At 42.1% G+C, this 13,814-nt stretch overlaps 1 protein-coding gene across 6 annotated transcripts; it reads left to right on the forward strand.

Annotated features, from left to right (window-relative positions):
* The first annotated feature begins 240 nt into the window (after positions 1 to 240).
* On the forward strand, positions 241 to 13,593 carry stat2 (signal transducer and activator of transcription 2). 6 transcript variants are annotated; one of them, XM_036950408.1, is made up of 24 exons: positions 241 to 258; positions 2,400 to 2,536; positions 2,747 to 2,894; positions 4,132 to 4,227; positions 5,526 to 5,618; positions 6,030 to 6,108; positions 6,335 to 6,414; positions 6,581 to 6,732; positions 6,975 to 7,133; positions 7,311 to 7,400; positions 7,520 to 7,579; positions 7,801 to 7,821; positions 7,973 to 8,066; positions 8,520 to 8,567; positions 8,714 to 8,797; positions 8,997 to 9,095; positions 9,239 to 9,374; positions 9,506 to 9,558; positions 9,659 to 9,753; positions 9,922 to 10,061; positions 10,344 to 10,532; positions 10,677 to 10,731; positions 10,991 to 11,091; positions 12,067 to 12,462. In XM_036950408.1, the coding sequence occupies exons 2-24, from the start codon at positions 2,406 to 2,408 to the stop codon at positions 12,309 to 12,311; spliced, it is 2,448 nt and encodes an 815-aa protein (XP_036806303.1). In that variant the 5' UTR covers positions 241 to 258; positions 2,400 to 2,405; the 3' UTR covers positions 12,312 to 12,462. The 6 variants fall into 6 exon arrangements, with proteins under 6 accessions (XP_036806303.1, XP_021424959.2, XP_021424958.2 ...); XM_021569283.2 differs by lacking the exon at positions 241 to 258 and adding an exon at positions 1,227 to 1,525 and having other exon boundaries at positions 12,160 to 13,593; XM_021569282.2 differs by lacking the exon at positions 241 to 258 and adding an exon at positions 1,228 to 1,525 and having other exon boundaries at positions 2,404 to 2,536.
* Positions 13,594 to 13,814: the final 221 nt, after the last annotated feature.

Genomic DNA, 13,814 nt, shown 5'->3' on the forward strand with positions numbered 1-13,814 from the left:
CGGCAAATGCAGGAACACCGGAAATAATCACTAAACCAACGAACGAGAAATGGCGGAGGCTACCAGAACGAAGTAACATTTTTCCGAATAAACGTGGTGAAAACGTAATTACATAGCTCACTCCCTACCCGGTATCTCATTCTACTGGTATACGACTCTGCATGCGTTGTTTGTTGGCAACCTTGATATTTACGAAGTTTTGGGAACGGATTCCTGTTGGAAAGTTCCTCAAATTATACCCACCCCTTTGAAACACAGGTACATTTTGCCCAAACTGTGCATTTTAGTCATGATGTGGCCCATTTCAGCACAATGTAGGCAATGTAGGCTATTATTACAGTTGCATATTGTTATACTACCAAGATATAATCAATTGTATTCCATGTAATATAATGAAAGAATCCTCCACGAGAAAGACAAGCTGTCAGTTATCAACTAGAATAAAAGTATTCATATTAGTGTAAATATGGGATGCTGTTGATTACCATTATAAACCATTATACAGCAGCAACCAAGTAATCTCTCAAAACTGTAGGATGATGAATTCCTATTCAGGGTAATAATGAGAAATGCAAATTGTTTGTTACACTTACTTTGCCAAGCTTCATGCAATACAAAATAAATCCAGAATCCGAGGTTTTAGACAATTAGCAAAAAATATGTTATGTTAGAAACATGCGAGCTGTCAATCCTACAACATTGCGAATAGCGTGTTTTCAGAATCAGAAACATTGTGAAAACTCTTGTGTCCTTTGTCTATTGCTATTAGTTAATGTTTCTAACCTGTGAATGAATTAATTCATGCCGATTTCCAATTATCAGTTAGCCTGTGAAATATTATCAGTATATAAAAAAAATACAGTACAGTCTGATGGCAATTAATTTAAATCAAGAATACTGGCATTTGAATTCAAGCGCCGGAAGAAAAGAGGGTGGACCTTTCTGTTTTCATACCTCACTTTCGAAACGTAATTTCTTGGAAGTCTTTTGAGATGGTCCTAGGTTTCGATCTCGCTCTTCCGTCTTATTTTACTCCCTCTGCTGAACTGAGTTTGTCCCACCTTGATTCGGTAGGCATAGATTGTCATGTTCCTTTGACCAATCATGAATGCTTAACAGTGTTTTCCGGAAGACCCAATCGTACCCCAATGGGACCAATCAGCTTCTGGAAATGTTTTAAGGCAGAAACTGGACTTCCGTATTTCATCCATTTCGGCTCATTGGATCCAAATAAAACGGCTATAAGAAACAAAATGGTGCATTGCGGGGTTGGTCAAAGAGAAATTGGGAGGGGACATTTAGCGAACAAAGTGCGTGATCTTTTAATGAAATCGGGGGGAGGTGAACAGTTTGTTTCAAATGTCTGCTCCCATGAATAGGAAGCGAAGTTTGTCCCTGTTTATCGTTTTATGAGCTACACAATTACCAACAAATAATTTCTGTTAACGTACCAGCTGTCAATCCTACAACATTGCGAATAGCGCGTCGTCGATAATCAGAAACATTTACTGCAGTAACGTAACAGGTGAGTGACAGCTGGCTAACATTATCTAATCTACTAAATGTAGCCTTCTGAATGTCACGTACACCGCTGAGCATGACCGTATTTTTGATATAATTTGCTGAGCATAAATCAGTCAGAATGGTAACTTAACTAGCTAACGTTAGTTGTGTTAAGTGTGTCTATGACGTATTATATTTATGTGATTGTAAAAACGACTAGTTGGAGTTCGTCTGAGCGGTTGGTTGGATATGTCCTCACCCTCTAGTAATGGTGTGGTCCTGTCAAAACTTAATATTGATTTAAATAGCTAGTGCACTTAATGCAGATTGGTTTTGGTTCTGCCCACTGGTGCTGTCCGGTTAGAACATGATGTTGACGGCCATCACTGTAACATTACTCTTGCTAGTCACCGACACATCTGTTCCACACGGGCTCTTATATGATATGTTTGTGCAACTGTGTTGTGGTGACCAATAGATAGTAAAACTCTGGATATTATGGACACATCTGCCTTGTTCTTGCCTGTAGCGAGTCAGAACCTAGAAGTTTTAACAATGATAGTTTTGTTTACATTTTCCAGAATGTCATGTGGGTGGCTTTTTACTTTGAAACAGACTTTCCAACCGCAGAAACGGATTCTTGAGGCATAGCCTATACTTGGTGTAGGAAAATATTAATTCAAGTATTCAAAGGGTACTTTCTCTCAGGCCATGAGTGTGTTTCAGCCATATACCTGTTACATGTAGTCTTGTGGTCAGACCACTGGCAGCAGTGCAAAGAAGATAATGTCCCTAGATGTGCAAGCTTAGTAAACAAACCTCACCTCGTATTGTGCTGTCTGTATGGCTGTTATTAATGATTATATGCATACGTGTGCGTGTGGTGTTGTCTTCAGCCAGGCATGGCACAGTGGGAGAAGCTGAGGCAGCTGGAGTCTGTGTACCTGACACAGGTGGATGAGCTGTATGATGGGGATGCCTTCCCCATGGATGTACGCCACTACCTGGCACACTGGATAGAGGGTCAAGACTGGTGAGGCAGTCCACTCATCCTGCACTATTTCTTGTTTCAGCCACAAAAAAAAAATGAAAGGGTCTGGGTGACTATGCACTGATTTTAGGGATGTCTGAAGGACCACAGGGATGTCCATGTAGAACAAACCCAAAGAATGTCAGGGAAAAGTGGTGAATGAAGCTCTATTATGTAGTTCCTAAACCAGTTTCCTCGTGTTTCCGTCCTTAGGGATCGTGCAGCACGGGACCATGATGTTGCCATGTTGCTGTTCCAGGTGTTATTAGAGAACCTGGATATCCAGCACAGCCGCTTCGTCCAGGGGGGAGAGTCCTTCTTGCTGCAGCACAACATACGCCGTTTCAAACAAAGCTTCCAGGTGTGGCTCTCTATGGGGTGTCTATGATAAATATACTGGACATAAATATAAACCAACAATTTCAAAGATATTGGTTAGTTCATATAAGGAAATCAAACAATTGAAAAATTCATTAGGCCCTAATCTATGGATTTCACATGACTGGGAATACAGATAGCTGAAAAAAAGGTAGGAGTGTGGATCAGAAAACCAGTCAGTATTTGGTGTGACACATCTTCGCATAGAGTTGATCAGGATTTTGTTTGTGGCCTGTGGAATGTTCAATGGCTGTTAGAAGTTGCTGGATATTGGCGGGAACTGGAACATTCTGTTGTACGTGTCCACCCAATGCATCCCAAACATGCTCAATGGGTGACATGTCTGGTGAGTATGCAGACAACGGAAAAACTGGGACATTTTCAGCTTCCAGATATAGTATACATATTCTTACCACATAGGTAGTGCATTATCATGCTGAAACATGAGGTGAGGGTGGCAGACGAATGGCATGAAAATGGCCCTCAGGATAATGTCACGGTATCTCTGTGCATTCAAATTGCCATCGATAAAATGCAATTGTGTTCATTGTCCGGAGCTTATGCCTGCCCATATCATAACCCCACCGCCACCATGGGGCACTCTGTTCACAACGTTGACATCAGCAAACTGCTTGCCTACATGACACCATACATGTGGTCTGCGCTTGTGAGGCTGGTTGGACGTACTGCCAAATTCTCTAAATGGACGCTGGAGGCGGCTTATGGTAGAGAAATTAACATTCAAGTATCTGGCAACAGCTCAGGTGGACATTCGTGCAGTCAGCATGCCAATTGCATGCTCCCTCAACTTGAGACACCTGTGGCATTGCACTGTTTAACAAAACCTCACATTTGAGTGGCCTTTTATTGTCCCCAGCACAAGATGCACCTGTGTAGTGATCATGCTTCTTAATATGCCACACCTGTCAGGTGGATGGATTATCTTGGCAAAGGAGAAATACTCATTAACAGGGATTAAAACAAATTTGTGAGAAGTTGTATGTGTTTGCATGGAACATTTCTAGGATATTTTATTTCGGCTCATGAAACATGGGCCCAGCACTTCACATGTTGTGTTTATATATTTGTTCAGTGTAGATAGAACCTTTTAGAACAGTGGTCAACTGGGTCTTAGAGCTACTGAGTTTGTAGCCCTTCAAGGTCTTGATGAAGTACAACTACTCTAGTAAAACTACTCTTCACGCCCTTTCTTCCTCCAGAGGTACCAAGAGGAGCCTTATAATCTGGCCAACATCATCCAGTGGTTTCTGGCGAAAGAGAAGGAGATCCTGCAGAACGCTGAGCTGGCTGAGCAGGTTAGACAAACACAGAGCCTTTAAGAACCCAAAGTATTCAGACCCCTTTCCCACATTTTGTTAGGTTACAGCCTTATTCTAAAATCGATTAAATTGTTTTTTTCCCCTCAATCTACACACAATACCCCATAATGACTAAGCAAAAACAGGTTTAGAATTTTTGTTAATTTATGAAAAATATATATATCCCATTTTATGTAAGTATTCAGACCTTTTACTCAGTACTTTGTTTAAGCACCTTTTGGCAGCGATTACAGCCTTGAGTCTTCTTGGGTATGATGCTACAAACTTGGCACACTTGTATTTGGGGAGTTTCTCCCATTCTTCTCTGCAGATACTCTCAAGCTCTGTCAGGTTGAATGGGGAGTGTTGCTGCACACCTATTTTCAGGTCTCTCCAGATGTTCCATCAGCCACTCTACCATGAAGGCCTGATTGGTGGAGTGCTGCAGAGATAGTTGTCATTCTGGAAGGTTTTCTCATCTCCACAGAGGAACGCTAGAGCTCTGTCAGATTGACCATCGCGTTCTTGGTCACCTCCTTGACCAAGGCCCTTCTCCCCCGATTGCTCAGTTTGGCCTGGCAGCCAGCTGAAGGAAGAGTCTTGGTGGTTCCAAACTTCTTCCATTTAAGAATGATGGAGGCCACTGTGTTCTTGGGAACCTTCAATGCTGCAGAAATGTTTTGGTACCCTTTCCCAGATCTGTGCCTTGACATATTCCTGTCTCGGAACTCTATGGACAATTCCTTCAACCTCATGGCTTGGTTTTTGCTCTGACATGCACTGTCAACTGTGGGACCATAGACAAGTGTGTGCCTTTCCAAATCACGTCCAATCTATTGAATTTATCACAAGTGGACTCCAATCAACTTGTAGAAACATCTCAAGGATGATCGATAGAAACCAAGATGCACCTGAGCTCAGTTTCGAGTCTCATTGCAAAGAGTCTGAGTACTAAAATAAGATATTTCTGTTTTTAATTTTGTATAAATTTGCAAACATAAAAAAAAAAAAATCTGTTTTCGCTTTGTCTTTGTGGGGTATCGCTTGTAGATTGAGGATTTAAAAAAAATTGAATACAGCATTATTCTAAAATGAAACGTAACAAAATGTAGAAAAAGTAAAGGGTTCTGAATACTTTCCAAAGGCAGTGTGTATTATAAAAGGACATTTAAGAAATGGGTGCTGGATTGGGTTATCCTGTATACCTACCCTCTCAGGACCTTAGGAGGGGGTACATCACATTTGAAAGACTTTAGGGTCATCAGTACTGTGTTTCTTCATCCTCTTCCTCTCAGGTCCAGCTGCTGCAGGTCCAGCAGAACCCCATGGAGACAGACAGCCAGCGGAACATTGAGCGCAAGATGACAGACCTTAAGAATAAAGTTCAGGTGAGCGTCTCCATGAGTCTAAAGGTTGCAATGCCTACCATGATATGAGCATCCCATGATATGAGCATCCGCCCCCCGCGGGCTCTCCTCTAATGTTGCTGCCAAACCTTTCATTATGACAACATAATGTCATGGTAGTATTGTTTACAAACTGTTTTACTCATTTATATACTGTATTTTATTCAATGCCACACTGACATTGCTCAATCTAATATTTATATATTTAGATTTGTGTGTATTGTTGTGAATTGTTAGATACTACTGCACTGTTGTAGCTAGGAACACAAACATTTTGCTACACCTGCAATAACATCTGCTAAATATGTGTATGGGACCAATAAGATTTGGTTTACAGACCACCATTGACAGTTTTGACAGTTTGTCTGTTTTTTGTTCATGTTGTAAATGCAGTGCATGGAACACACAGTGAAATGTCTGGAGGAACAACAAGATGAGTTTGATTTTAAATACCAGACTCATAACATGGAAGGTGAGCTCATCCTTTGTATTTGTGATAATCGATTCAGCAGAGGATACAGACTGAGGGATATGATACTGTATATTTTTCCCTAAAGCCCACATGGCTATGAAGAGTCAATTTTCTTTTGTCATGGATGTGAGTTATGAAGTGACGCGTTCTATCGGGTGACATCTGTAACCCCATTCTATTGTAGTTGATTTGTTGACTTGACGATAACTCAGGCTCTTGTGCATAGGCACCACCAACGAGGCAGAGAAGACGGAACAGATGAAGGTGCTGCAGGCTCTACTCAACAGACTGGACGCCTCCAGGAAGGTACCACCCACAATCCTCTAGTCTACATCACCTTAAACAATTTACGCCTTAGACATTCACCTAATAATAAATGAGGACATTATGAAGTGTATTATTCATATAACATGTATTTCCTCTGGTTCTCCCCCCCTCTCTCTTCCCTTCCTCCTCCCCGTCTCCGTTGTAGAGCATGTTGTCCGGTATGGGTGTGCTGCTGGACGGTGTAGAGGAGCTGCTGTGTGTGCTTGTGAGGGAAGAGCTAGTGCAGTGGCAAAGGAGGCAGCAGAAGGCCTGCATTGGAGCCCCAGACAGCACCTGCCTGGACCAGCTGGAGAAGTGGTACAGTACAGCCATTCACCTCTGTAGATCTACCTGACCTAAACCATCTCTAACTGCTTTCTGCTGTAACGCTGTTGAGCGCTCAGTACATCTGCCCTGGATGGCTGAAGGAGCGACTACGAAGCCTTTCTTAGAAAGAGCCTGCTGCGGTAGACCAAAGTTAAATCTGTTGTGTTTGACCTCTGACCCCTCTGTGTGATCTCCTGTATGACCTCTATTTGGCCCGTCTGACCTCCCTCTAGGTTTACAACGGAGGCGGAGTGTCTGTTCCAGGTGCGTAAGTTCCTTAAGAAGCTGGAGGAGCTGATGGGGAAGGTGACCTATGAGCACGACCCTGTGAAGAAGCAGAAACCAGCGCTGCAGAAGAGGGTGGACAGCCTCCTCACCAGCCTGCTCAAAAGGTTTTACACCATTTACAATACACAATCACACTGGCTCATAAACAATTCTGATAAACAAAGTTTACACACTAACATAGTAAATCCTCACAGTGCAAATAATAATACACAAGCACACTAATGATTTGTTCAGCTCCCTTTTTCTTACTATTGTTCACAGAAGGTATTTTGTGTTTTCAGCGCCTTTGTGGTGGAGACTCAGCCCTCTATGCCCCAAGGGAAAGGCCCCTTGGTCCTGCGTACCAATGTCCAGTTCTCAGTCAAGACCAGGTGAGAACTAGGAAAGGGTCTGAAGTAATGACAGCTGTTAAATAACCAGCCCGTCACTGAATTGAATGTCATAGTGAATGTGACATCCATTTATACAATTCAATGTGTGTTTCTTCTAGATTCCTCGTCAAATTTCCTGAGCTGAACCATGCCATGAAAGTGAACGTGTCTATGGACAGGTGAGATGGAACCTTTGGAAAATCAAATCAGTTGTTCTTGACATATTAGATGCCTGCCTTACGTAGTGCTCTCGTTGCTTTAGTCCAGACATCTAGAAAGTCACGAGATGTATTGATCATTATGAGCTAGACGACTTTAGAACATTGGCAGAGTGAATTAAGTGACCCCTATTGGCCATTATACTGAAGTGGATGTTCCTCTCCCTTTCTCTCATCTCTAGGGAGGCTCCTTTGGTCAAAGGGTAAGATGTGACATTCGGTACTAGATTTGTGCCAAATTTGAAATGTAAAACCATGACAACAAATGTAAAGAAATCTTAATGTGTCTCAACAAATTCAAGTAAACCACTTTTATACATTCACCCTGTCACTCCATGTTCTCTTGGCCTGTAGGTACCGTCGGTTCAATGTCCTGGGGACTAACAGTAAGGCCCTGAACATGGCTGAGAGTATGAGTGGAGGCATGGTGGCAGACTTCAGACATCTGGTGAGTCAGTAGGACAGACAGGCTTTTGTTGGCGGGGAGAGATGGATTGGTAGTCAGTTACACAACTCTGTGTGGAAATTAACCATGAAACTGTATGCAGTTGACTTGCATAAAGGTAGAGTCAGTGATGCACAAGGTGAACCGTAATATTGGGGCAATTTCCGCAACAACTAAGAGAATTGAAGCGCTAGGCTGACTCCAGTGTTTACGGTTCCTCAGCTATCACGTTGTAGCTATCGAAGCGCACCTGCGCAGATACACTGTCAGTGCATCACTTTCATCTGTAACATCTGCGGTGTTGCTCATGGCAACATCATGTAGCTGAGTCTCAATTTAAAAGGTTTTGATGAATCAATTAAGATATCAATTAGCTGATGGATTATGCAATTTTGTCATCACAATTGCTTATAGCAGAGATGGACTAACCAAAACTGATTTAATTGGTATTTGCAGACACTGAAGGAGCAGAAATCTGGAGGAGGGGGCAAGGGGATCCATGACGTGAGTTTACATCATGTTTCAACATATATCCACTTTAATACTCAAAGCATTAGGAACAACTCTACTTCAGCCATGCTGTAGTAGAGTTGAGCAGCAGGTGTGTTTGGTCCTGGATGTGTTGGTGGTGAACCTCTCTGTGCCAACAGCTCTCTCTCAGCGTCACAGAGGAGCTGCACATCATCAACTTTAACACCGAGTTCCTTCTGCACGACATGTCAGTCTCCTTAGAGGTGTGTCTTCCTGTCATTCCCTGTGCCCTCATTAGCTATCAGCCCCATATGTTGTGACACAGTAAGGGTGGTCTGGTCTAACTTGCATTGGTTTCCCTGGATGATAGTTTTTAGCAGACAATCTAAATGTAATAAGGTCCATGCTGCAGTAGTCGGTCATATGAATACATGTTCCTTTGTCCACTGCATCCCACCCCAGACGTCCTCTCTCCCTGTGGTCATCATCTCCAACTCCAGCCAGCAGCAGAGTGCCTGGGCTTCCATCCTCTGGTTCAATATGCTCTGCCTCGAGCCAAAGGTGAGAGGTCACCAATACAGGTCCCCCAGCTTTTGATCAGATGTCTTGTTCAAACAACTTCTTAGCCAACTCTTTAAAAAATATAGATATTTTTTATAAATGTATATTTGTGTGTTTTAATAATTGTTAATGTGTTTCTGCAGAACCTTCTGTTCTTTGCCAACTGTCCCGTGGCTACGTGGCCCCAACTAGGGGAGATGTTGAGCTGGCAGTTCCTCTCTTCCACCACGCGGGGTCTGGACTCTAACCAGCTGGACATGATCGCACACAAACTCTTTGGTATGTCTACTACCCATCTCAATCCTAGGTATAGTGTACATTGTCTGGTATGTTTACAGTGCTACATGACTTGCAGGTCTAGAGATGTCAGTGAAGTAGGTTTGGCAAATTATTGTTTTCTGCCCCATCAGGAAAGCAGCAAAGTTACGATGCCTGCAACATCTCATGGACTAAGTTTAGCAAGGTGATTATCCTGTCACTTGTTAGCTCTCTGCATGATGCTGACAGTGGAAATACTAATGTCAGTCTAAGCTGTGCCAACCTCAATTATCCTTGTGTTGCAGGAAAATGTTCCTAACACCAACTTCACTTTTTGGGTGTGGTTCGATGGTATACTTTTTATGGTGAAGAGTCACTTGGAGAACCTGTGGAAAGATGGGTATGTCTGAGGAGAAAAAGTGACCCATTATAGTTTGAGGCTCTGCGATAGGCTGGCCCGTTATTTCGCAAAATCATTATTTGAGAAATTGTTTATGGATGTCCTTTGATTAATAACAACTTATTAAAGGTCTGGTTTGTTTTCTCTGTATGCGTTTGTACTCTGCAGTTCTATCATGGGTTTTGTGAGTAAAGGCAAAGAGAAGACCCTCCTGAAGAAGAAACAGAGGGGTACATTCCTCCTGCGCTTCAGTGAGAGCATCAGAGATGGAGGCATCACCTTCTCCTGGGTGGACTACTCCCCAACCGGTGAGACGGCAGGATCATATGGCATGGGACAGAGACTTACCAAGAAGCTGGGAAATTATTTTTGCAAGATTTCTAAGTCCCATTAAGGATGTCTTGTACTACACACAGTGACGCCTTTTATATTGTAGCATCCAATGAATTGATTGACGTTAGTGCTTCCAATGAGGGTGAATTTCTCCTCCTCCTATCTGTCCCCCTATATTGCCCTCCCTGCCCCTCTTCCACACATTCTCTACTACCTTTATCTAATCTTTTATCCTTGTCATTGTCCTCCCTCTCCAGGTGAGCCTGATGTGCGCTCGGTGCAGCCCTTCACCAAAGTGGACCTTGGCCAGATCCCCTTTCATGAGATCATCAGAAACTTCCAGATCCTGGAGGAGGAGAACGTCCCGGAAAACCCGCTCCTCTTCCTCTACCCTGACACGCCCAAAGTGGAGGCCTTCGGGAAGTACTACACAAAGAAGAGTGGAGGTGACTATACCAGAAGGATCTTGTGGTGCAATGAAAGTTTGGATTCTGGATGCATTTTATAGTTTGTTTATGAAGAATTTGACATCCTTTTTGCTAGTTGAGTTGATTGCTATTAATCTAAATAATATACCTTTGTCTTTTCAGCGGATAGTGAATACATTAAGTACATCAGAACTAAGTTGGTTTTCGTATCTAAAGAGTGAGTATTTTTGAGTTAGTCTTTTTAACATTTCATTTATCCAGCCTTAACATGTGGATTGTAATTCACCTGAAAATCCCTACATGAGCCTCCCTGACCCCCCACTCCACCTGTTCTTTCCGAATAGAGGCCATTTCGTAAATGAAAGCTCAAATGAAAATACTCTGGCTCCATCAAAATTGGAGTGTAATCCCAGTCTCTCATTTGTCACCTCAGGAACTGGTTGTGTGTAATGGCTATTTATCATTGGTTACTGTAGGAACACACTGGAGGCTAAGTCACCTATGTATTCTGACACTGGCCCTGAGCCTTCGCCTTCCACAATGAACCCAAGATATGGTCTGGGTGGAGAGGCCTTCGGTGAGTCGCCAAGCCTCCCAGTAAACCACCAATCAACCAAATCCCTTTAAGTGTCGTCTGACCCTTTTTCTCATCAGAAGTCAGCAATCTGCTCCTAAACACAATAGCATGCTTTTGAGCTTTATCTGCCCTCCTTAAGTTTCTGTCTTTAGCCGATCAATTCAAAGTAGGGGTCCTTAAGTCTCCCTACTGACTGCTAAACCATAGAAGGGAGGGCATCTCAATCAGCTTGGTTTCTTTTGGTTTACTGTTTTCCTTAACACCCCCCACCCCAATTGTCTCATTGTTCTGCATGTGCCATTCTCTGTAGCGAATGTTAGCTAGTGAGCAGGGTAGGTGTTTTACACAGACTCCATTTATACCCTTTCTCTTCCTCTGTTCACCATACCAGTCCCTCCAGGATTCTGCAATTGCAATTTCTTTTGAAAAATCTACAATTCCCTGCCTGTTATGCGAGTGCTTACAAATTTGACCAATCACTGCACTATTTCAGCATAAAACCAGTCAAATCATCACAATATTGTTGCATAAAACTGACCATCACCGCAGCACAGAGGGCTTGCAATTTCAACCAATCCGTGCACATTTACCTCATATAATTCAATCAAGCCACACGTCAACATGTTTTTTTTTTACGCATTTTTGCAAAAAAAAGGCTATTGCATATTGCTATGCAAAATGTCAGAATTGCCACAGCAAACTCAAGCATTTTACCCTGCAATTACCACAAAAAAACTGAAATCCTGGAGGGACTACCATATGCTCAAGATGCATCTTAATGTCTGTGGACTGTATGTTTTAACTAACCACAACTGGCTGTTTTGTATCACTAATAATGATATTCCATTCTGTGTTTTTCACCTAATACATGTCTGCTTCCTCAGTGGGGTGCAGAATGCTGTTTTCCAAATGAAACCGTTGAGTCTCGATTGTAACTAGAATAAATAACTGATTTTAAATTACTTCTTACAACAGAGCCCTCCACCTTCCCTCCCTTGGGCCTAATTGGGGACCATCTTCCCCCAGAGCTGCCCCTGAGTCCTGACCCCATGTTCTCTGCCATGGTAGATCCCGATGAGGACCTGAATCCCACCCTCCAGGAGTTCCTCAATGACCCCAACATGTATCATTGCGTTGACTTGCTTTCTGACGACACAACCTTCCTTGAGGGGGCTCTACCCGGACACCCCTTCACTGCCCTTCTGCAGCCCTGTGAATGACCACACTCACACCAATACAATGTCTAACCAAACTATATGACTTGCTACTGTGGAAGCACTTACCCACAACTCAAAGACAACAGCCATCCATATTTAACCAAACTCTGAGGATGCACATTAGACCATAACTTGGTTACATTGTTAATTCTATAGTCTACAAATATAGGCTACTTTCACCCTGCATCTGTAACATTAGAAATGCTGCATGGACCATCTGTGCCCATCAGGTATAGCATAATACAATTTTTCTATGTGAAAATATGTGTGTATATATTACATTGAGAGATCTAGCAAGATTTTTTTTTTTGCACTGTTGTGAAATGACTGATTTCTGACAAGGAAAAAATATGTGAATCCCATTTTTATAATATTTGCAATGCCTTCACACAGCTGTAGCTTTAAAAAAAAGAAGCTCATTTAGTGTTTTGAAAAGGTAATGAAACTTTTGCACTTCTTCCTCTCTTCTCTGTTTTGTCTTTTAATAATAATCTCAATGTTTTTGTCCAAATACCATATTTGACACTGGATAAAAGGTCTGGTTGAGCAAAAACAACTAAAAACTGAGACATTGCATGTCTGCTTACTAGGTAGAAAAGCCCAAAAGCATTGTATTATACATTGATGTGAGAAAACGTGACTTTATATTACATGGTACATTACTTGTGTCTGACAGAGTTAAGAATTCTATTAGGTGTGAATGATACATTATCAACCAGCATCCAACCCCAGGAAGGTATGGAGGGACACATTTTAAGGCGCTACTCCAAAGAGCTGGAGAAGATGAGTGACTGAGTGAGATCCAAGTCTTGGGTCCAGTCGGTTTCATTTTAGGCCATTTCAGACTGTACCACATGAATCATCATTTTTATGGTTTCTGATTGCTTTTAGAGTGTAGCATTTCTGGTGACCACTTACCTTATTTATGATAGCGGGATAAGTCAATCTATATGCTGTGGGTGTACAGTGTTGTCGGGCACAGCATGGGCTGCAGAATGTGATCATTAAAGAGTGACTTGTTATGTACCACTATTTACAGGTCAGGGAATTATCTTGAAGTGAAATAACCACAGAAAGCCTGTTATTTTATACAAGCCGCAGCAGGGATATTGCAAACTTTACTGTTCGTTCAGGATTCACAACTCCGGAATACAGCGAGGAAAGATTAACATGTATTGGGAATGGCATCTATCATTTGTATTTCTTGTTTTACAGAATAGTCTGCAGATAATGACATATCTGTGATGATAAATGGGTTAAAATAAACTGACTATACAACCTGGCTTAACATTTTTTACCCAAACAAATCTTGAGTTTGGTATCAGTTTGTTCAGTCGTCACAGTGACAAATATCTATTGTGATAGTAACCATAATAGTAGGCTAGGATGAGACAAGCTGCCGAAGGAGAAACCAATCAAACTGTTTTTTTATACAGTAAGTTGCTCTGTGTTAGAGAATCTTACAAAAATTGTAATTCAGTAATACTCATAGAATATGACATCCTG

Source organism: Oncorhynchus mykiss, chromosome 17 (assembly GCF_013265735.2).
Source record: "Oncorhynchus mykiss isolate Arlee chromosome 17, USDA_OmykA_1.1, whole genome shotgun sequence".
Taxonomy (NCBI): Eukaryota; Metazoa; Chordata; class Actinopteri; order Salmoniformes; family Salmonidae; genus Oncorhynchus; species Oncorhynchus mykiss.